The 23,820-nt window shown below is 42.2% G+C and overlaps 1 protein-coding gene across 1 annotated transcript; it reads left to right on the top strand.

The window, feature by feature from the left end:
• Positions 1-8,446: 8,446 nt before the first annotated feature.
• Positions 8,447-23,138, top strand: enc1 (ectodermal-neural cortex 1). Its single transcript, XM_061733312.1, has 3 exons — positions 8,447-8,732; positions 15,352-17,163; positions 22,519-23,138. Exon 2 carries the CDS (start codon positions 15,358-15,360, stop codon positions 17,131-17,133), a length of 1,776 nt encoding a protein of 591 aa, XP_061589296.1. The 5' UTR covers positions 8,447-8,732; positions 15,352-15,357; the 3' UTR covers positions 17,134-17,163; positions 22,519-23,138.
• The last annotated feature ends 682 nt before the right edge of the window (positions 23,139-23,820 follow it).

The following is a 23,820-nucleotide window of genomic DNA, read 5'->3' on the forward strand; positions in this document are numbered from 1 at the left end:
ACACCCTTTCAGACGATGTCGGACTGCTCACTTCAACCCACCTCATTGTAAAAGACACTTGGTAATTAGGAGTTGATAGAAATATAATTGCAATGAACGGATCTATCTGTCTTTCAGTACAGGGACTTAAGACAGTCTTCATGCGAGCAGACTTTTCAAGGTGAGCTTTAGAGGGAACCCTTTTGGACGTCATTGTCTCATCTTTCAATGACTGGACATTTTATTAAAATGTGCTCATCATCCATAATGTGTTCATTTGCGTGAACATTTCGATTTCAGACTACATGATCCGATAGAGATGGCAGTAACAGTAAAAGAGGAGGGACTGCAGTGCTAACATCTGTTAACAGAATATACATAAAGCTCCACATTAGAAGGAAATCATTTTCAGCTGCTTGTACTTGCGATCATGTTCTTTCAGTCACAATTATAGGACAGCCTGGAGTTCTGGTCCATCTCTCTCTTCATCACAGCAGGCCAGTACTGGGCTCTGCACCAATCCCCCTGTTGATCTCCACTCTTCCTTTCTTCGGTCTCAGATTTGGATATGCTGATTTTTATTCCCATCGCTTCATGCTTGGCTGCGAATTGTTCCAGCCACTTTACTGAAATGTGAGGCTCCTTGCGCAGTGACACTAACAGGACAATATAATCTGTAAAAAGCAGAGACCAAATCCTGATGCTATTGATTGGGACTCCCCTCCACCCCTAAGCTGGGCCTTGAAATTCTGTTCATAAAACAGAATCAGTGACAAAGGAAGGTGATGTTCTTGCCATACCACAATGGTGGCCTATCATTCACTCCTGTTTTAATTTGAGCAGTTTGTTAATCAGCTTATCAGTTCAAGATTAGTCCTCCATATTTTGATTTGATTTGATTTGTTTATTTGCACAACATAGAAACGGTACAAAAGTTGAAATGAACATAAAAGCATGAAAATATGTGCAGGTGAGAAAGGAAGCCCTAAATGGGCTTATTCAAAGTTCTCACCAAGAAAATACATTATACTGTAATAATAGCAAGAACAAAAAACAAAAAAACAGCGTTCCAAAAAGATGGATATTTACAAACAAACAATTTCTCGGTTGAATGAGTGTGTGTGCTTGCATGTGAGCATGCACATGTGTGTTTGTATGTGTTTGTGTGTGCGTGTGTATGTGCACGTGCAGAAGTGACTCCACGTTAAGTGGAAGCACTTCTAGACGCTTGATCCATAAGGCTGGTCTTCAATCTCTGTTTAAAGCTACTAATAGACAGTGAAGATTTAGCAATAAGTATATGAGAATTCCAGAGTGAGGCACCTCTGTCTTTGATGGAGAACTGACTGCTATTGGTACGACTGAATGAAGAATGAAGATCCTCAAATTGTCTAGTATTATAGTTATGAATTTGTGAATTGGTTTTAAAAAAATCTTTGAAAGTACTTGGAAGCATATTTGTAAGATAAGTGCATTTGTAAATGAAAGCACATGATTGGAGTATGTTAATATCATAGATGGATAATAAATTTAATTTTTTAAACAAAGGGGCAGATGGGGCCAAATAGGAAGCAGAAGTAGCTATTCTTACAAACTTCTTTTGAGTAATGAGTAATTTGTGTAAATTTGATGAATATGTACTTGCCCAAACAATGTTGCCATAAATGAGATAAGTCCATAGTCCATAACAACCAGCCCCACTGGTCTATGTTCGCCAAATGACAGTTTGATTATCACGTGTTCAGTTTTAAAGTGCGCTTGGGTGGTGGGCAGCATCCTAGAAGCATCTTTACGCTTCGTTGTGTTTGAATAAAATCAGCAACGTTGTCAGATTATAATTATATGCTTATTGTTCCCATGGACAATATAAACGTCACTACCTCCATCATCCATTCATTCAGTTCAATTCAAAAATATGTTGTTAATCCCAAAAGGGAAATTAAATATTGCAATAATCATAAATTCAGTTTAATCAGAAGGCCTTTATTTTCATATCATTCAAGACGATTGACCTCAATTCTAGTAACTTCAAATCACATCTTGGGAATGATCTGCACCCAGAGGCGCTACTGCTGGAAGAAACAAAAAGGACTTGCGTTAGTAAAACTTTGAGGAAACATTTACCAGGATTGGCAGTACAACAGTATTATGTTTACAACTGTTTAAACAAACACATATGTATTTATAGATAAGTAACAGTTAACAGTAACTAAACTGCATCCTTCTCCTAGGGATGACCACGATACCTTTTAGTTTGAAAACAATTACTGGGTGGTATGATAACTACAAGCTGAACAACAGTGTAGCATTTTGCTTAACAAATTATCTAGAAAAAAATTGTTTTGTTTATTTACTCAAAGAAAGAGGCGGTAAAAAGAGAGGTTTCTGGTTTCAGGCAAGGTGTAGAAAGGATGAAAATGGGAAGCTGTCGGAGCCACTGAAGAGCTTATAAACCACCTCAGTGACCTCTACTCGGCTTGGGTGATGGATGAGCACGCCCCAGAGTCCCCAATCTCTGCTTCCTCAGTGGAAGGCATGTCAGTCGGGTTGAGGGAATCCTCGAAGTATTCCTTCCACCGTCCGACAATGTCCCCAGTCGAGGTCAACAGCTTCCCACCCGCACAATGAACGGTGCCAGCAGAGTACTGCTTCCCCCTTCTGAGACGCCGAACGGTCCGCCAGAATTTCCTCGAATCCGACCGAAAGTCTTCCTCAATGGCCTCCCCGAACTCCTCCCACACCTGGGTTTTTGCCTCCAGGACCGCCCGAGCCGCGGCTCGCTTGGCCTGCCGGTACCCATCTACTGCATCAGGAGTCCCACAGGCTAACATAGCCCAGTAGGACTCCTTCTTCAGTCTGACGGCATCCTGTACTTCCGGTGTCCACCACCGGGTTCTAGGATTGCCGCCACGAATGGCACCGGAGACCTTGCAACCACAACTTCGAGCCGCCACGTTGACAATGGAGGCAGAGAACATGGTCCACTCAGACTCGATGTCCCCCGCCTCCCCCGGGATCTGAGAGAAGTTCTCTCTGAGGTGAGAGTTGAAGATGTCCCTGACAGAGGGCTCAGCCAGAAGTTCCCAACAGACCCTCACAATCCGTTTGGGTCTGCCCGGTCTGTCCAACTTCCTCCTCCGCCAGCGCATCCAACTCACCAGGTGGTGATCAATTGACAGCTCAGCCCCCGTCTTCACCCGAGTGTCCAAGACATGGGGCCGAAGGTCAGATGAAACGACAACAAAGTCGATCATTGACCTCCGGCCTAGGGTGTCCTGGTGCCACGTGCACTGATGGACACCCTTATGCTTGAACATGGTGTTCGTTATGGACAAACTGTGGCTAGCACAGAAGTCCAACAACAAAACACCGCTCGGGCTCAGATCGGGGAGGCCGTTCCTCCCAATCACGCCTCTCCAGGAATCACTGTCATTACCCACGTGAGCGTTGAAGTCCCCCAGACCCCAGTAGAACAATGGAGTCCCCAGTTGGAGCACTATCCAGTACTCCTCCCAGGGACCCCAAGAAGGCCGGGTACTCCGCACTGCTGTTCGGCCCATAGGCACAAACAACAGTGAAGGACCGTTTCCCGACCCGAAGACGCAGGGAAGCGACCCTCTCGTTCACCGGGGTGAACTCCAACACATGGCGACTGAGCCGGCGGGCTATAAACAAGCCCACACCAGCTCGCCGCCTCTCACCCTGGGCAACTCCAGAGTAGTGGAGGGTCCAGCCCCTTTCAAGGAGCTGGGTTCCAGAGCCCAAGCTATGTGTGGAGGTGAGCCCGACTATCTCCGGTATCTCTCAACCTCACGCACAAGCTCCGGCTCCTTCCCCCCCAGCGAGGTGACATTCCATGTCCCCACTGTGAGGGTTTTGGTCCAGGGATTGGGTCGTCGAGGCACCCCGCCATGACTGCTACCCAGATCACATGGCACCGGCTTGTCATGGACCTTCCTGCAGGTGGTGGGCCTACGGGAAGGCGGCCCCACGTCGCCATTTTGGGCTGAGCCCGGCCGGGTTCCACGGGCAAAGACCCGGCCACCAGGCGCTCGCCTTCGAGCCCCAACCCAAGGCCTGGCTCCAGGGAGGGGCCCCGGTGACGCCGATCCGGGCGACGTTACGGTCCTCGCTGTCTTCCTCTTCATAACAAGCTTGTGAACCGCTCTTAGTCTGGCCCGTCAACTAGGACCTGTTTGCCATGGGAGACCCTACCAGGGGCGTAATGCCCCCGACAACATAGCTCATAGGATCACTCGGGCACACAAACCCCTCCACTACAGTAAGGTGGCGGTTCAAGGAGGGGCCAATTCAATTCAATTCAATTCAATTCAATTCAATTCAATTCAATTCAATTCAATTCAATTCAATTCAATTCAATTCAATTCAATTCAATTCAATTCAATTCAATCCAATTCAATCCAATTCAATTTTATTTATATAGCGCCTATTACAACAGAAGCTTTCCAGAAAGCCCCAGAGCAATTATTAACAAAACATCCCACAGCTTGATCTAGAATGTGGAGGTCCGTGGCAGCAAAGACGGAACGAGCACGGCTTGTTTGGGAGGGCTGCCAGGAGTGAGTTTCTTCTGTCTAAAAAGAGGAAGCACATCTAAGCTACGCAAAACTCCAGTCGAACAAACCACAATACCTCAGGAACAATGAGCTCCGGACAGATGAGACCAAAGTGAAGTTGACCCAGTTTGGTGTCAGAATTCAACCCAACTGAAATGCTGTGGCCTTAAAGAGCAGTGCATGAGTGAATGACCAAAAACCCTCAATGAACGGAAACACAGTGAATACGAATGGGTCAAATATTCTCCTACAACAATGTGAGAGACTGATAAAGCCATACAGGAAATTAATACTTAAAGTTATTGCTGGCAAAGTTGGATCTAAAACTTGGGGGTGGTTATTATAACCTCCTTTTTTTCTGTTAAATACTTTGCATAGTGGAAAAAGTTATACCTTGTTGATCTGAAGTTATATCTGAGTGTTTCTAAGGCCTGCGGGGAGATTGTGAATAGGTTTTAGACTAAAAAAGTAGCATCATAGTGCAAGAGTAGGGACTAAATTCAGCACATAACTGGACAGGATGAAATAAAATCAAAAGAATATTCAAGATTTAAAATTATTGTGTGAACAAAGAACAGGTGGGTGCTCATTTCTTTGTCTGTTTTATGTCATTGTGGCCAGTACACAGAGGAAGTGACAGGCTTCTGCCTCTGTCCTTCTAAATCATTCAGGATTTTGTCCACTAGGTGTCCCTCTCGTTATGCGTTTATGCAGTTTCCTCTGCATTAGTGAGCTCCTCATAAAATCTAAGCGTTCTTATCAACCGACGTGCTCCTTTATCCTTGATGTGAACAAATGATGATGGGGTTACCGGTACTTTGTTTTTATAAAATTCTGATGTGAAGGGAAACTGTAAACTGGGTCTGTGTCTGTCATCACTTCATCACAAGCCCACTTATTTCAGATATATTTAAAAGAAACAACAACAAACAAACAAAATGACATCATCACAGCCTCCAGGGTCCACTGAAGAGTTTAGTCACAGCCAGCAACAACCACAGACATGACTCACAAGATGTAAAATTGGACTTTTTTCCCTGGCTATCCCTGCCAAAAACCACAATGCCTTTATAATCCTATAGGAGTGAGTTCTGGGCCACTGTGACTCAGTAGAGCTATGGTCCTTCTTATATGATATTGTTTTTGAATGTGTCCTTGAAGTTATTTAAAGTCTACAAAGAAGAAGTTAGACGATAGCTTTTATTTTCTCTGGGCTCTTTCATACTGCAGGGTGAACCTAGTTTAGTTTCAGACACAAAAGAGAGGACTACATCATTCAGTTTGACTTCTTTCTGCCACTCAACACAGCTAATAGGTTGTGTTGGAAGGTAGGATGTAATGTTGGTTGCTCCTGAACGACTCCACTATTACTATACCTGAGTAGGTTCCAGCTTGAAAAACTGCCTCCATCGCAGAAGTGACGACATGTGCATTTCCTTGAACGACCACTAGAGGACTAGAAAATGTGAATCAATATCTAAAATATTTTGGGTTTTTAAGGCTAAAGTTCACATCCATGACCACTGTATCTTGTAAAATTATATAATAATCTATCCATAGCTTTCTACTTTTTCAAAGAGTTAGCTCACATTCCTTTAGCTACTTAGCATATTCAGAGAACTTGACATGTGAGCCCAAAGAGCTAAGAGAGTATTTTAAGATAATGGGCTGTGACTGGCTCTGGGTTGGACTGGAAAAGTTTTGGGGGTGACTGGTTCACTGGCTGGCTAGCTGTCCTTCACTGGCGTTTGGGTGTTTTTGGGCAGCTGGTACCTAGCCAGACCAGGGCTAGCCTCATACTACTACTACTGGAATTACCAGGTGGTTGCAGTTTTGACTCTAGAAGTCACTCTCCTTTCAGGTGTTGTTTCTGTTATTAGGATGGACAGATGCATCAAGAATTAATGTAACATGATAAGATAAACGGTAGCTAATGGTAACTGAGGTAAAGTGGGTTTGTTCCAACTCAATCCAAGGCTGTTAGGTTTGCCCATATTTGGATTTACTGGGTGTGGACTGAGCCAGTTCCTGTTAAAGAGGTTTTTCACAGTTCTTTTTATACAGTAAATAGCTAGAGGTTTTTGTTTATTATCTTCTTAATTTTCAGTATTAAAACACTGTGCTTTAGTTTTAGTTTTATTTAGCACATAACAAAAAAAAATAACATTACACAAGTAAGTTCAGTTAAAAGAAACTGTGCAGGGAGGAGCGAGCAAGCCAGTAGGCTTATGAGGAGCCCCCACCTAATAACATTTAACAAAATCCTTATGAGGATATAAAATCATAAAAATAAAAATAAATCATAAACATTGCATGTAGAACATGAATGAAAATAAAATGATAAAAAAAAATAATAAAAAAAAGATAAAAAAATTACTGTACACATGATCATGAAAATATGAGTATTAAGCTGAACAAATGGCAACACGAATATGAAGTGCAAAAGAACATTAAAAACATTGCTAGTCAGCAACAGTGCTAGTCAGCTGTAACAATAACAATAAATAAAAACCTGATGAACCATAGTAATACAATGCTTAAGTAAAGCACAGTCATTGTACACTTGTGACATATTTTACAAAGAGATTAAGTTTTTAATCTTTTATGTTTTTTTCATCACAGTTTTTTGTTACCAACTACTTTGACTTGTGTCCCCTTTCAGCTTCGGTTACTAAACCGTTAAAGGCCTCAGGAGATATCCCACAGTAGACAACAAAAGGTTAATCTTGAGACCCACTGGGGGGGACCCCAAAGACGGAGGACCACTCGACTGAAATCCCAAACTGAAGCCTGGACAGTTCAAATTAAAGCTCTTAGAGCGCCAGTGTGCTGGGGACGACTGAAGAGTCCAGACTGCTTCTCCTGAAACTAGTAGCCTATAAGGTTTTCAGTTGAAATCTTTGACGGATTTTGCTGAAAAATGACTATAATCAGGGGCGAAAATCCCGTTTCATAGTTGGGGGGGACAATAAACAGTAACATTTTAGAGAATAAATCCAGTGGGGGACAAGGAATAAAAGTTTTAGCCTTCCTTTAATACAGTATTTTGACATTTTCATCTCTATCTCGCAAACAGGCAGAAGACCTTTCTTATAGTAATACAAAACAATGGTATTAGGTGGAAGGTGGCAATAATACAGCACATCTGACATAATACACTGCAAAAACCCAAAATCTTAACAAGAATATTTGTCTTATTTCAAGTTAAAATGTCTCATTTTTAGTTAAAAAAATCTCATTACACTTAAAACAAGACTCATCACTGGAAAAAACAACAATTTTCACCTGTTTTAAGTAGATTTTCACTTGAAATAAGTAGAAAGATCTGCCAGTGGAACAAGATTTTTTTGCTTGTAATAAGAAGATAAATCTTGTCCCACTGGCAGATTTTTCTACTTATTTCAAGTGAAAATCTACTTGAAACAGGTGAAAATTGTTGTTTTTTTCCAGTGATGAGTATTGTTTTAAGTGTAATGAGATTTTACTGTTTATTATTATTTTCGATTTCGGTTTCGGCCACAAATTTTCATTTTGGTGCATCACTACTAAATACTACTACATTGTTCCAAAATTATTAATTCTGTCTCAAATTATTCTAGGGGGGGGGGGGGGACAGCTTTACTAATGGGGGGGACTTGTCCCCCCTGTCCCCCCCGGGATTTTCGCCCCTGACTATAATAGTTACTTTCTTGTTTCGTGTGTGATGGAGGGGGGTTGTGTCTGCTGCTGCCTTGTGAGACCACCTCCCCTCCACATCCCCATGCATGCATGCCCCTCTTTGTCTCTCGCTGTGTTTCCTGCGCGGAGCGCCGCTCCCCCCTCCTCCTCCTCCTGTCCTCGGCGTAAACACACCCATTGATTTCAGTGGAAGCGCAAAGCGTTGGAGTCGCACACGGCAGCGGAGCATCGGCGCGGCAGGAACGCCTCCACACGTCCCTCGCACCAGACCCAGTCTCCTCAATCCTTTTTTTCCCCCCACATAGATATATCTTTATCATTAATTTCTTTTTTTCCGGATTTTGTTGTTGGCATCGTGGTGGGAAACGACTAGAATCCGCCTGGAACCACCACGGAGTCCCGCTCCCCGGGCGCAAAGTGTGCATCGTGGCTCTTTCACGAGTGGCATGTTGCAGGGACACTGCTGGCGCAATTGAACTCCTGCTTTCACCCGGAGAGGTAAATAAAATAATCACATTTTTTCTTGTGTGTGAGCAAGTGCAGCTGGTGAATGGACGTGTGAGTTGTGAGAGCGGCTGCGCCCTCCTGGAGCCTCCCGGTGATGGAGACGCTCACGCGCAACAGCCAGCGCCGGCAATGGAAGCAAAATGTTGCCATCCTCTGAATCAGGGGCGTCAATTGGGTATGGCAAGGTATGGCAAGGTATGGCAGCCGCCACACCTTTGCTTCAAGGGTTAAATGTACATTTTTGTTTTTTTCAAATACATTTATGGAATAACTACAAATGCAAATAAGAACAACATGATCGATTTCACTAGTTATTATACACTGCAAAAACTCAAAATCTTAACAAGAATATTTGTCTTATTTCTCGTTAAAATGTCTAATTTTTAGTCTCATTTTTTTTTTTTTTTTTAATCTCATTACATTTAAGACAAGACTCAAAAACAACCATTTTCACCTGTTTCAAGCAGAGTTTCACTTAAAATAAGTAGAAAAATCTGCCAGTGGAACAAGATTTTTTTGCTTGTAATGAGAAGATAAATCTTGTTCCACTGGCAGATTTTTCCACTTATTTCAAGTGAAAATTTACTTGAAACAGGTGAAAATGGTCAAATAACAAGTTATTTTTCTGGTAATGAGTCTTGTTTTAAGTGTAATGAGATTTTTTGACTAAAAATTAGACATTTTAACTAGAAATAAGACAAATATTCCTGGTAAGATTTTGAGTTTTTGCAGTGAGCGGCTCTGCATTTGAAAAAGTTCCAATTTTCTTGACCACACAGATAAGCTCCATAGCAGACTTCTGTGATGAGTGTTTGCTGGACGTGTTGATTAATACTCTAGTTAAGTTCTGTGCCATACCTTAGCTTCCACTGAATTGACGCCACTGCTCTGAATGATTATGTCAATATTATGTTACTGCTGTTTGCACAACAATTGTTTCCGTCCTATGTGCTCTTTCCTGGTAGGCTACTTCTCTTCATACATGCTCAGGCCATGTTTAAAGGGACACCAGGTGTTGCATGCTCTGCGTGGTGTCATTGTGAGGAAAAATGTATTTGCTCCAAATTAGACAGCTTGATGAGTGGGAGCAGCTGGTGTGAAGCTGTAAATTTGATTCAGTTTTAGGATTAGCACTGACGCAAACATGAAGATCGATATCCGCCTGTGTTTGGTCTTTGTTTTGCATCTCGAGCGGCAGATGCACGGAGTTAAGTCCACATAAGCCTGGTGTTTACTTTTGAAGTTCTCTCCCTCCCATTCCTCTTCCTGTGTGCATGGTCGACCGTGAACACCTGGCAATGATTTTAAAACAGACTACAGCCAGCAGCCAGCCCTCGGAGACACTCCACAGGCTGCGTGGAGCGTGGGTTTCCTGCTTGTGGATCTGGTGTCAGTGAGGCAAAGAGAACATCTCTCACAGCCAAGCAACACACCCTGGCACTGCTGCCACGGTTGTAGATCAGTTCATTGTAGGATAGACTGGCTCTTATTTATTTATTAGTCTGCAAAATGGCTAAGAAAGATGCCAGACAAACTCACCTCAGTGTTCAACAGGGCCAGTTTTAGCTTTTTGGAGGATACTATAGATGATGAGGAGGTATTGTTTCTTCTGTTTTTTTTATTATTTTTTTTGTAAAACTACTATGCAATTGCAAATTGAACCTCTAAGGTTGAATAGGAGACCTTTTTCTGAGGCTACTTTCCCCTTGAACACACTAATAACACAATTCATTTTATTTTATTAGTCTCACATCAAAATAAAAATACCTATCATCTGGAAGCAAGACGGCTCTAAAAAACACCATCCAGTCATTGTGAGTGACCCCAGCAAAGTTATTCAACCATGTCTGTCAAACTGTTTTTCTTTGGTGAACAGGCATCGGAGGTGTGGCTTAAGAAGAAAGGGGCTGTACCTTTTCTTTTGTTTTCAAAATCTCGCTGACTCTTACTTGTTTTTGTAACATCTCCCACCCCACCTGATCTCTGGTGAGGCATTAATATGTTATACCATCCCCAACTACTTCACGTTGAGATTGATCTTGTAGTTTGGGGGGGGGGGGGGTAGTGGCTGTAGTTGCAACACAGTCCACACATAGCAAGAAACTGCTCTCAGGTTGTCAGGCATTCGACATATTCTCCCATTTTTGAGGATTAGCAAGTTGTAACTGTGTAACAAGTCACACTGCTTTTAGGGGATTCAAGTAATGCCCAAGAGGAAATGTTGGAGGGTTTTCCTTTTTCAAATATCTCTTATATCCTCATTTACGCTGTGAAACAAGAGACTTTTAATGATATGTCTGGAATTTTTACACAAGCTTGTCACACCCAAGTTGTTAAAATTCACTGTTTGCTACAAGAGTGATGAAAGTTTAGATTCTGATTACCAAATAACCCGCTCTTGGATGTTTACAGTTAATCTTGATTAAGGCGACCGTATTATGCTCATTGTCTGACATTTAATTCTAATCTAGAGCAGATTTACACCCATCATAACTCCCAAAGGCTGGAAATACTTAAGAGCAACGAAGAACGTATATCACAAGGAGAGGTTCCTCCTGAAAACAGCAGAGATGGCCTAAGTGCTTTTTGATTGGTCGAAAGAGGCTTGCCATAGGACAGAGCTAATGGCTCTAGAACAAACCCAAAACTACATACAACTCTTTAATGGCAAAAAGTTGAGTCTATTACATCGTAGAGACCCAAGGTTAGAAAAAAACCCCTCATGAGATGCGTTTTGCAGTACCCTGAAAACAGAGTTTTTGTGCATAGGTGTACTACAACATATGTTTGGCAAATTCTTTTCATGAGGCTCAGATTTAAGATGACAATTCATCATAATAACATTGTAAAGAGGTGTGTTTGATGTGTGTTTGATCGTTGTTGAGGAGTATTGGAACTAAATAAAATCTGTTATGAGTCTTTGTACATTACAATATATAAAAGCAGAGGATTTATTTCTATTTGAAGTTGACATGTATGTCAACTCTCTCTGCTAATACCAAGTTTTAATGTTTGATATGTAAATAATAAAGTGCTTTCCAGCTCTCTTGTTGTTCACCTTTCCCACACTGTACGCGTATGGTGAGCGGGGCCATTTGAGGAAATGCAAATCATGGATCATCCAAGCAAATACTCGTTGATAGTCGCGTGGAGCTGGATGTCATTCAAAAGTGCCGGGAGAAGAAAATGTAGACGTTGTTGAAATTCCTGACTTGAAACTGTTTGGACAACAGAGGAGCATGTTGGCATGTCTGACAACAAGGCTGGGCCAACGCTTCGCCTGCATCAAGATAAGATAATGTTGAATAATGACATGGTTGTTTGTCAGAGGGAAATATTTTACTGCGGAAGTTTGAACACGGACACAGAAACTGCTAGTTGTTTGATCAAAGAGTCACAATAGTGACATTTCCGTCTTATGGCATCTCTCAGCCAGGGCCCAAAGAGTCAGCCCACATCTATCTATCTGAAATTGTATCAGCTGAAGATGCAAACTAGCCTTTTATTTAGCAAGAACTTTCTTTTTGAAAATGGATCTGAGTTGAGTTGTATATGTTGAGTCATACGGGTGGGTCCGAAAGTCACTATTCAAAACAACCAAAATTGCTGCAGGTTTGCCAGTAACACCTCAGATGTAGATTTAATTCAGATCCAAAACAAGTACAGATCAAAACGGGACCAGAATAACCATGCGACAATCACAAACAAAAACGGCCACCATGACGATTAAAACAGTACCCCTTCAGTTGGATGGAAAGCAACCAAACTGGGGCACAAAATTACAACATTTAGCACAAAGCAACTGTGGAGTCTTCAGTAAAATGACGCTGAAAAGCCCATTGGTTCATAATCGTTCTGTTCCCCCGTAGGCAGGACATTACCTTTACCGCTGCTGCTGGTTTTACTGCAGTACATTCAGCAGAGTTCCTACTGAACCTGCTTTTCAACTAATTATCTCTTGTGCCTCAGTCCCCAAACTGCAGAGGGTCATATTTATTAACTTGATAATTATTAGCATATGCACAACCTCTCCAATTAAACCCGTCACTTGTTAGTGTCACATATTCAGATCCACATCCTTACAGAGTCTAATTAGAGTGTAGGAGTTGACGAGTGGAGGTGAGGAACCGAGCAGGGACGTTCCCATTAAAGGCGATGCCAGACGAGAGGACGTTCCCAGTTTTGGAATAAATCCAGCTGAACTATTTGTATGTGATTGACTTATGATAATTCGTATTCTAAAATCCATTATGAGTCTTGAGAGGACCAGAAGCAGTGCAGTGAGATAAGTGCAAGGCCACACTGAAGGTACCAGATGAGAAGGAAGATTTCAACATATAATACTGGATGTTAGGAATGGGCGATATTTTACCGTTCACGATATACCGTCAAAAAATTCCTCACGATAAGAATTTGTCATGTCGCGGTAAAAACGATAAATTCCCGTTGATGATTTTTTTGTGTAAAGCTGATTTTTGGAAGGAAGGAAGGAAGGAAGGAAGGAAGGAAGGAAGGAAGGAAGGAAGCAAGGAAGGAAGGAAGGAAGGAAGGAAGGAAGGAAGGAAGGAAGGAAGGAAGGAAGGGAGAAAAGAGGAAGGGAAGAAGGAAAGAGAGAGCAGGAGGAAAGAAGGAAGGAAGGGGAAAAATGAAGGAAGAAAGGAAGGAAGGAAGGAAAGGGGAGAAGGAAGGGAGAAAACAAGGAAAGGAGGAAGGAAGGGAGAAAAGAGGAAGGGAAGAAGGAAGGAAAGAGCAGGAGGAAAGGAGGAAGGAAGGGGAAAAATGAAGGAAGAAAGGAAGGAAGGAAGGAAAGGGGAGAAGGAAGGGAGAAAACAAGGAAAGGAGGAAGGAAGGGAGAAAAGAGGAAGGGAAGAAGGAAGGAAAGAGCAGGAGGAAAGGAGGAAGGAAGGGAAAAAAGAAGGAAGGAAGGAAGGAAGGAAAGAAAGAAAGAAAGAAAGAAAGAAAGAGAAAGAAAGAAAGAAAGAAAGAAAGAAAGAAAGAAAGAAAGAAAGAAAGAAAGAAAGAAAGAAAGATAAATTCCCGTTGATGACAAATATGGCGGATCTGAGAGCGAGATAGATTTATAGTTACAAAGGTGGAGTTGAATTGGTATTTTTTTTATCGTCATTTTTATCGTTATCGGGATAAATGACAGAAATTATCGTGATACATTTTTTAGTCCATCCCTACTGTATGTAGAAAAAAAGACACAGAGAATTGTGAATGCTGATGGCAGACTTCACGCAGAGCAGTTGGAAGTACTGCTTTGCTCATCATCAAAGGGCAAGTTCATAGTGATTCATTCGGTATTCAAAGACACGAAGCCGAAGTTGTGAGTGACGCTGCTCATCAGAAATCCCTGCTTCCCTTTACATGTGCACCTAAAGGCTCCAGGCGGGATTTCATATTCACAAGACTGCTTTCTGATTTTCAGATGATGTAACGCAAGGACAAAAAAGAAACCATCCGCTGCTCTGTGTGGCTCAGCTGTGTTAGGAATCATTTATGACACCTGGGAACTTTTGAGCTGTCTCTGTCTAGGACTGAAAAAAAAAAGATCAGTCTCGATTATTGGAAATCTCGCCGCCGCCACCACTTGCAGGTTTGTGGAGCAATTGCCTTCTGAAGGAGCTGAATTCTTTAATTGCAACATCAATTGTCAAGAGTTGTCAAAACCTGTTTGCACAGTGAGACAGATCAAACATTTCATTTCCCTTTGGGCACTATTCAGATGAGCTGAACTGGAGATGAGAAGGAGAGATATATCATGCCTCACAAATGTTGTGAAAGGTTTGATGGTTGTTTTCCAACCCGTCTTGCCTTCAATGTTTGGAATCCCTGGAATCCACAGTAACTGGCAGGTTGCAAGGTGACCGCACTTTGCAGCGGCTTTCTGTCAATGAGGAAGCTGCAGACGTGCTATGTGCTACAACCATTTCAGAGATTTCACATTTTTATCAAATTTTTAGCAGGCACTTGTTGAGTTCGGAGCACCCAGAGAACTTAAAAAAGTCTGTTAAAATAATCTGCAAGGTCGGGCAGGGCCTTCGGGAGTGCAGGAGGGATTTGACGTGTCTGGGAAATTGCGTGGAATGAAAGTTTGCTCTGGGCGAGGACGCTGAAGATGGGGGCTGTGATTTACGGGGGAGGGAGTGGAGTCAGTTTCGTACATTTTTGAGAGGCTTTTCTCTTTATTTCCTCCTTTTCTTCAGACTTTGTCTGAAAAATGAACAGTTATTTGTGAGCCAGTGTGTCTGAAAGATGGAGACTTGCTCTGTTTTGAGCTGCATTTTCACTTTATTAACTTGATCATCTTATTTCTTTTCAGAAGCACCTAATTTTTGTTAAACAAAAGAAAAGGAAGAAAAAGCCCTGAAAAATTCAAGATTTCATTAAGAACAGTGTTTGCATTTGGTGCAGTCACTACAGAGGATAACTTTGCACATTAGACCACTTTACTGACTGATTTGACTGCTTTTTTTGATTGACCATGAAGATAAACAATCTAGTCTATGTACGGTTGATATACTTTAGTATGCTGATGTATTTAAGAGTGCTATTTACTTGCTATTTATTTACAGCTATATATACATTTTTCCCCTCTTTGTTTCAGGATTCAATGAAAATGTCCGTGTGCGTCCATGAGAACCGAAAGTCGCGGGTCAGCACCGGCTCCATGAATATCTATCTTTTCCACAAGTCGTCCTACGCAGACAGCGTCCTCATGCACCTCAACTCGCTGCGGCAGCAAAGACTTTTCACGGACGTTCTGCTGCACGCGGGCACCCGCTCCTTTCCCTGCCATCGTGCCGTGCTGGCGGCCTGCAGCCGCTACTTCGAGGCCATGTTCAGCGGCGGTCTGAGGGAGAGTCAGGCCAGAGAGGTCAACTTCCGAGACTCGATCCATCCGGAGGTTTTGGAGCTCCTGCTGGATTACGCATACTCGTCGCGCGTGGTTATCAACGAGGAGAACGCAGAGTCGCTGCTGGAAGCTGGGGACATGCTGGAGTTTCAGGACATCCGTGATGCCTGTGCCGAGTTCTTGGAGAGAAACCTTCACCCGACCAACTGCCTTGGCATGCTGTTGCTGTCTGACGCCCACCAGTGTACCAAGCTGTCAGAGCTCTCCTGGGGCATGTGTCTAAGCAATTTCCCTGCTATCTGCAAGACAGAAGACTTCCTCCAACTGCCCAAAGATATGGTGGTGCAGCTTTTGTCACACGAGGAGCTAGAGACAGAAGATGAGAGACTGGTTTATGACGCTGCTCTGAACTGGATCAACTACGACCTGGAAAGGAGACACTCCCATCTACCAGAGCTCCTGAGAACAGTCCGCCTCGCCCTGCTTCCTGCTATCTTTTTGATGGAGAACGTTTCAACAGAGGAGCTGATCAACGCCCAAGCTAAGAGCAAGGAACTGGTAGATGAAGCTATTCGCTGTAAGCTGAAGATCTTGCAGAATGATGGTGTCGTTAACAGCCCGTGTGCTCGACCCCGAAAAACCAGTCATGCCCTCTTCCTTCTCGGCGGGCAGACTTTCATGTGTGACAAGCTGTACTTGGTGGACCAGAAGGCCAAAGAGATCATCCCAAAAGCAGACATTCCCAGTCCCAGGAAGGAATTCAGCGCATGTGCTATTGGCTGTAAGGTGTACATCACCGGGGGAAGAGGGTCAGAGAATGGTGTGTCCAAAGATGTATGGGTCTATGATACGGTCCACGAAGAATGGTCAAAGGCAGCGCCCATGCTCATCGCCAGGTTCGGCCACGGCTCCGCGGAGCTGAAGCACTGCCTCTACGTCGTAGGAGGGCACACTGCTGCAACCGGCTGCCTCCCGGCTTCTCCGTCTGTGTCGCTCAAACAGGTGGAGCAGTTCGATCCAGTGGCAAACAAGTGGACCATGGTGGCTCCGCTGAGAGAAGGTGTGAGTAACGCAGCAGTGGTCAGCGTGAAGCTCAAGCTGTTTGCCTTCGGAGGAACTAGCGTCACCCACGACAAATTGCCCAAGGTGCAGTGCTACGACCCGCAGGAGAACCGCTGGACTGTGCCGGCGTCCTGCCCCCAACCTTGGCGCTACACGGCCGCTGCCGTCCTGGGAAACCAGATATTTGTCATGGGTGGAGATACAGAATTCTCAGCATGCTCAGCTTACAAGTTCAGCAGCGAGAACTACCAGTGGACTAAAGTGGGTGACGTGACGGCGAAGCGGATGAGCTGCCAGGCTGTGGCTTCAGGAAACAAACTGTATGTGGTGGGCGGGTACTTTGGCACGCAGCGGTGTAAAACTCTAGACTGCTACGACCCCACACTTGATGCGTGGAACAGCATCACTACTGTGCCCTATTCTCTCATTCCCACCGCTTTCGTCAGCACCTGGAAACATCTACCGGCTTGAATCCCAAACTATCAGCACCCTCTCCATTTGGTAAGATAAACCTCTCAAACTCTTTGGCTCTGTTAGATCTTGAAACGTAAATCTTCTATTTTGCTGTGTGTGTGTGTGTGTGTGTGTGTGTGTGTGTGTGTGTGTGTGGGGGGGGGGGGGGTATATACAGATAAAGTTAAAGCCATTTGTAAAAAGTCTCTGCCCTTTCAAAATCTATTTATCTCTTAATCAACCCTGCATGGCTTGACAACTAGGTGTTATGAAAATCCAGACAACTTTAAACCTTTGTAAGTCAGGAAAAACATAAAATATGCGCTGTGCAGTTTGACGTGCGATCAAAGCAAGGGCGTAGGTTTGGTCTCAACATTGGTAGGGACGATATAACAGCATAACCTGCATGTACACTTTTTGCTGGGGACGGGACATTAATAAGACCAAACAGATTGGGTGAACGGGGGTCAGGGCTACATTTGTCACGAATATGAACCTAATTAATTGATAGGCTAAATGATCAATGCAAAATAAATCTGTATCGACTTATACTAACTTTCATGTGTATTGGTTCACCTGATACACGGTTCCATTCAAACCTTTGTTTTCAAAAACTACTAAAGAAACATTTTGAAAACTTCCAGAATATTCCAGGATGCTATTTAAATTTCAATATTTGAACATAACTTAAATTATATTAACATACACAATAAATACAAACTTATTAATAATCTCTTAACTACTACTTAACCTATATATGGAACTACATGTTAGCCTACATTGTCCTTCACCACAAGAGTAATACATTGCTTTAAAATAATTAACTTAATAACTGTAGGGTCAATTTTATCCTTACAACATTTGGGAAGACAATCTAAATTACCTATATATCTGAACTCATTATATAATTCAAATAAGTTTCAAATAAGGTTGCTTAAAAGTTGGTGGAGAAGTTGGCAATTTGAGCCTCCTGAAAAGTTGGTAGTGTTATGTCCCTACTGTCCCTATGCAAGCCTACGCCCTTGGATCAAAGTAAGTAAGGATCACTTATTACAACTATATGTGATTAAAAAATGGTACAATTCCAACCTAAACAGTAATTTCTAATATTGCAATTGATTATATTTTTTACTATTTCCACTTACGACACCCTCTAGTGCTCAGTCTTAATGCCCAATTTTTGTATCTCTTGGGCCTTCAGGTTTTCTGAAAATGAGAAGAGTAGACTTGAAGGGAGGAGCTGATAGGAGCGTGTGTGGATACTTAAGTGAGTTATGTGGCTGTGGGGATGGGCCGAAGGACAGAAAGGGTAATTGAAAGAGAATGGGATACTTTTACGGCTCCTGTGGGGGGAATTGCTCCAAGAGGGCTGTGCCAATTAGACAAGCCGCACGCCAGCAGGCTGCAAAAACCTGGCGAGGATAATCCACTTGTGGTTGCCTCCCTTTGAAGAGGTTGTGGTCTTTGACGCTGGGGGAAAGAGGTAGCATGCGACACAGACGGTGTCAGAAATCGTTAATCACAAGTTACAATAAAAGGTGACTGATGGAGCCGAGGAAGGAGAGCCGGAGAGCCGGGCAGCGTAAGTCTCTCCCCCTGTCAGCTACACATCATCGATAATAGTAACGGCCTCGTGCTGAAGACGGACTGTTTTCAGCCTCTTTTTCTTCCATCTGGGTCGTAACGGCCTCGCTCCGACCCCACTCTCCTTCTGTGACGATAAACGGGTTAGACGTATGTGGAGCATGGGTAGTCAGCTGGCAAACCTGATCTTTCTGCTCACATATCACAATAACCACACCGACGCCCCGACATAGCGCAGTGCAGGCAACCCCCTCTGTTTTTTAGCGTATACTTTTGCATGGCTGGCAGCCCTCAGCTCCTGAGAATGAGAAGCAGCAAAGAAGAGTGACTGCGCTTGCCTCCCTTTTGATAATGCAAGGAGACGGCTCAGAGCAGCTTCCCCGCTGCAGCGCTGTGATGTTCCTTCTCTTTACAGGATGAAATATTTTTTTAAGACTTATTATTCCCTTCCTTTCTTTCCAGTGACTCATCTCTCTGAAAGAGGGGAACAGACTCAAGGTCTAAGATATCTCTGAACCAGAGCGACACAGCGCTCAGTGAAGTGAATAATCCTGCCTCTAATTTAATACAATTTGTTTTCTGTGTGCCTGCCTGTCATGGAAACTGACGGTCCACTCACTGAACGTGCTGAATGCACAAGATGTTGAGGAATGGAAAAGAGCACTGACTGTTAAGGAATGAAAGGAAGAGGAAGTTTGTTGGACCTCACAGAAGGAGACTGTAGCTGTGAGACAGAAAAAAAAAAGTTTTTCCCAGGGGCACAGATCTAACTTGTATGAGATTTTCTCCTCTTTCTTTCTCGGAAAACCTTTAATGGGCAGTAAATAACGATGACAGAGTTAAGCAACATCATAATATGAACCGTTTCTGAATGAATGCACTGCATCTTAACGATCTCATTACAAAGCAAGTAAAGCTGTTCGTTGTGAGTTAGAAGAGACTAATAAATTAAGTTGAAATGCAGCCTTTTGACCACTGCAAGGTCACTTTTACTCCGAAAAAAAAAAAAAACAGTAACAAGTACAAAGTCTTGTTTCAGTCAAAGAAAGGTACCATTTCTGGTTAAAAAAAAAAAAACTGAATTGTAATAAAAGTACAACTTAATAAAAGTTTTTTTTACACTTATTACTAGGGATGGGCGGTATGGACTAAAAAATGTATCACGATAATTTCTGGCATTTATCCCGATAACGATAAAAATGACGATAAAAAAAATACCAATTCAACTCCACCTTTGTAAATATAAATCTATCTCACTCTCAGATCCGCCATGTTTGTTACACAAAAACCTCATCAATGGGAATTTTTCTTTCTTTCTTTCTTTCTTTCTTTCTTTCTTTCTTTCTTTCTTTCTTTCTTTCTTTCTTTCTTTCTTTCTTTCTTTCTTTCTTTCTTTCTTTCTTTCTTTCTTTCTTTCTTTCTTTCTTTCTTTCTTTCTTTCTTTCTTTCTTTCAGGCTCATTTCCTTCCTTCCTTCTTTTTTCCCTTCCTTCCTTCTTTCCTTGTTTTCTCCCTTCCTTCTCCCCTTTCCTTCCTTCCTTCCTTCCTTCCTTCCTTCCTTCCTTCCTTCCTTCCTTCCTTCCTTCCTTCCTTCCTTCCTTCCTTCCTTCCTTCCTTCCATCCTTCCTTCCTTCCTTCCTTCCTTCCTTCCTTCCTTCCTTCCTTCCTTCCTTCCTTCCTTCCTTCCTTCCTCCTGCTATCTCCTTCCTTCCTTCCTTCCTTCCTTCCTTCCTTCCTTCCATCCTTCCTTCCTTCCTTCCTTCCTTCCTTCCTTCCTTCCTTCCTTCCTTCCTTCCTTCCTTCCTTCCTTCCTCCTGCTCTCTCCTTCCTTCTTGCCTTCCTCCTTCCTTCCTTCCTTCTTGCCTTCCTCCTTCCTTCCTTCACGTACGTTGTGCGTGGATTTAACGCAGAACCATAAATCAGCTTTACACAAAAACGTCATCAACAGGAATTTATCATTTTTACCGCGAGATGACAAATTCTTATTGTGAGGAATTTTTTTGACGGTTTATCGTGAACGGTAAAATATCACCCATTCCTACTTATTACACATAGTTTAAGTACAGAGCGTTCAAAATGTCAGTTGTAGGATTTTGTCAGTAAAGTAACAATAGGATGACTTGCATCATTGTGGTATTACTTGCTATTGTAATTCACTCAGAAATATTATTTGTCTTAAAACCTGCAAACGTGAACCAGATACTTACCTGCTGTCTGTATTTCAAGTAATAGACGACCCAGTAGCAGCAGCGCATGCAGCCAGCGATGCTACGTCCACATTAGACACATAGATGGGGCACCAGGCCTGTAACCATCTGTGCAGTAAAGATAGGCACATATTAAGTAAACACTTTATAAATAGAAAGGTCGAAGTGAGACTCTGAGCGTGAAATACACTTGGATGTGAAAAGTGTAGTAGGTTGAGGGGCAGATAAGACGCTGGATGAAAGCCAGGCTGCTCTGAGGAACAGAGCCGGTGGATTTACCGACTCTGCTGGTCTGGCGGGAGAGACGGAGCGGACCCATCCGTTAGACGTGTGCAGTGTAATGTAATACTGTATTAGCTGATCAATGAGACATGTCCTACAGTCGCATTTAAAAGAAAGTGCCCCACTTTTTAATCCCTCGTTTTGTGTAAAAAAAAACCATAGACTGTATAAAGAGAACTGGACAACCCCTACTTACTCTCGCTGAGCTGTGATGCTACCTGGCATTACTTTACATTCATCCTGATTGGATCTCAGTCGATGAACTGCAGTTTTCTTTAATTCTTTACTCGTGTCAAGCCCAATGGAACCATTTAGTAAAAACATGATTAATAAACCATCTTACCTTAGTGGTTCTTTGATTTTGATTTTGAAATGCAATTCGTATTATATATTATCAATTTTAGTTTTGACTCAAATAATGCAGCTACATTCTTAAAATGAAAAAGCATTTCTGCAAATGCATTTTAATTTTCAAATTTTAGATTTAAAATTGAATATTGGGAACTATTTGCTGGGGCATGATTTGAAAATTAAATCTCAAACGTCTTTTTCTTTTTAATTTGAATTAAGTACAAGAATGAGCAGTGTTGAATACGAAAATTAAAATGCAAATCGGATTATATATTATCAATTTCATTTTTGACTCAAATAATGCGGGCACATTCTTAAAATGAAAAAGCATTTCCGCAAATGCATTTTAATTTGAATATAGTTCCTCATATGCTTCCATAGTTCTTAGTGTCACTTCTCATTTCCACTTGAACAATTTATATGAAATACCGGACAAATGACCAAGACGCAATACAATGAGATGTTCTTATGTTTTTACACTAAAAATAGGGGTAGAAAAATGTGCAAATGCTTGTACTGTATGTGTGAATGTATGACTGTGAAAAACTGTTGTAATTTTAGTTTTTGATAGGTGCTGTAGATATCAGGGAATAAGGTTCAGTCGGAAGCAGCATACTGTATGTCAACACACCCATCTGTACAAAGTGGAAACAGCTGCACAGACTGAATTACAGGGCCACTGAACTAGCTTACATAACACTGTGCAGGTGTTATTTTTATTTATTCCTCATTGAATTTTCATAAAAGAGAAAAATCACCAGTGTGGCAAACATCTTGAGAAGCTTCGGAGGTGATTTGAAGGCTTTCAAGAGACTGAGCCCTTTTTTCCCTTGATGTGTGTAATTTTCTGAGGCTCCTTCTTGTATTTACCCCTTTTGAATTATTAATAAGTCACCTTTCAGCTTGTTTGGCTTCGTTTCCTTTGAGGCATCTCTAGACATCTTTGTAGCCCGTTTAACGAGTCATTCCTCTCTCCTCAGATTTCCCTGTTTTGCATCATCTACCAGTCTCCCAGCTGTGAAGAAGCACAAATTCTCTTCCTCCAAAAGAGACGCCGAGCAGTTGATGTACAGACGCCCGCGTTCATTTCAATGTTGCAAAGATGCAGAAGCAAAAAAAACAAAACAAAAAACAACCAACAGCTGGACAGTTCCTGAGATGGAAGCTGAGATGTAAACTACGACGCAAACAAACCAAACTGCTGCTTGTTCTGAGGCGCAACCTCCGACCTTGTGTGCACCCTGTTCTTTCATGCTGCCATAGGAGCACTGCAAACATATCACAGAAATCCTGCGATTTTTCTTATTTAGCCGTGCCAGCCTTGTGAAAATCTGTGTTTATGTCTTTCTCTATGACAAAAATATAAAAAATATAGCATGATGGATGTTCTGTTTGGACTGAAGCAGGGGGGGAGGAGGAAGGAGATCAGTGTGCTGAAGAACGAAATCAGCTCAGTTTGACTGAATGTCTATAATTTATTAAAAAGGCACAATGAAGGAGCAAACTATAGAGCCAAATCAAGGTCAAAAGTTTTGCTAATTTGAAAATAAAATTTGAACCTGAAAATTCTTTTTTTCAGTTTCAAATCTTTTTATTTCAGTTTCAAATCTTTTTTTCAGTTTCAAATCTTTTTTTTTCAGTTTCACGTCTTTTTTTTTCAGTTTCACTTCTTTTTTTTTCAGTTTCAAATTTTTTTTTCAGGTTCAGACTTTGCCACGCCCCTCTCAGTTGATGCCACGCCCCCCACGCCAGATCAAGGCCAAAAGTCTGAACCTGAAAAAAAAATTTGAAACTGAAAAAAAAGAAGTGAAACTGAAAGAAAAGATGTGAAACTGAAAAAAAGGCGTGAAACTGAAAAAAAAAAATTTGAAATTGAAAAAAAGATTTGAAACTGAAATAAAAAGATTTGAAACTGAAAAAAAGATCTGATACTGAAAAAAATAAAATTTAAACTGTAAAAAAGAATTTTCAGATTCAAATTTTATTTTCAAATTAGCAAAACTTTTGGCCTTGATTTGGCTCCATAGCAAACCACCCCCTTTTATCCGCTAATAAGCTGTTATGTTTGTATCCCTGTTTATTATTTACGAACTTGTGCTTCTAACAGCTTTGCCACAGAAACCAACCTGGAGCATGTTCCTCTCATGAAGGCCCTGGCGGTCGGTCGTCGCCGCCAGTCAGGAGGTGTTGATGAGCAACACCAGCCGAGGTTGAGGAGGACTGAGCAGATCTGTGCGTGGCTTAGGTGGAGGGGGTTGGGCGGTGGGGGCCGTGGTGCCTCG

Source organism: Cololabis saira, chromosome 11 (assembly GCF_033807715.1).
Source record: "Cololabis saira isolate AMF1-May2022 chromosome 11, fColSai1.1, whole genome shotgun sequence".
NCBI lineage: Eukaryota > Metazoa > Chordata > Actinopteri > Beloniformes > Belonidae > Cololabis > Cololabis saira.

Coding starts and splice junctions, on each gene's coding strand:
- enc1 (XM_061733312.1), top strand. CDS start 15,358: ATGAAAATGTCCGTGTGCGTCCATGAGAACCGAAAGTCGCGGGTCAGC.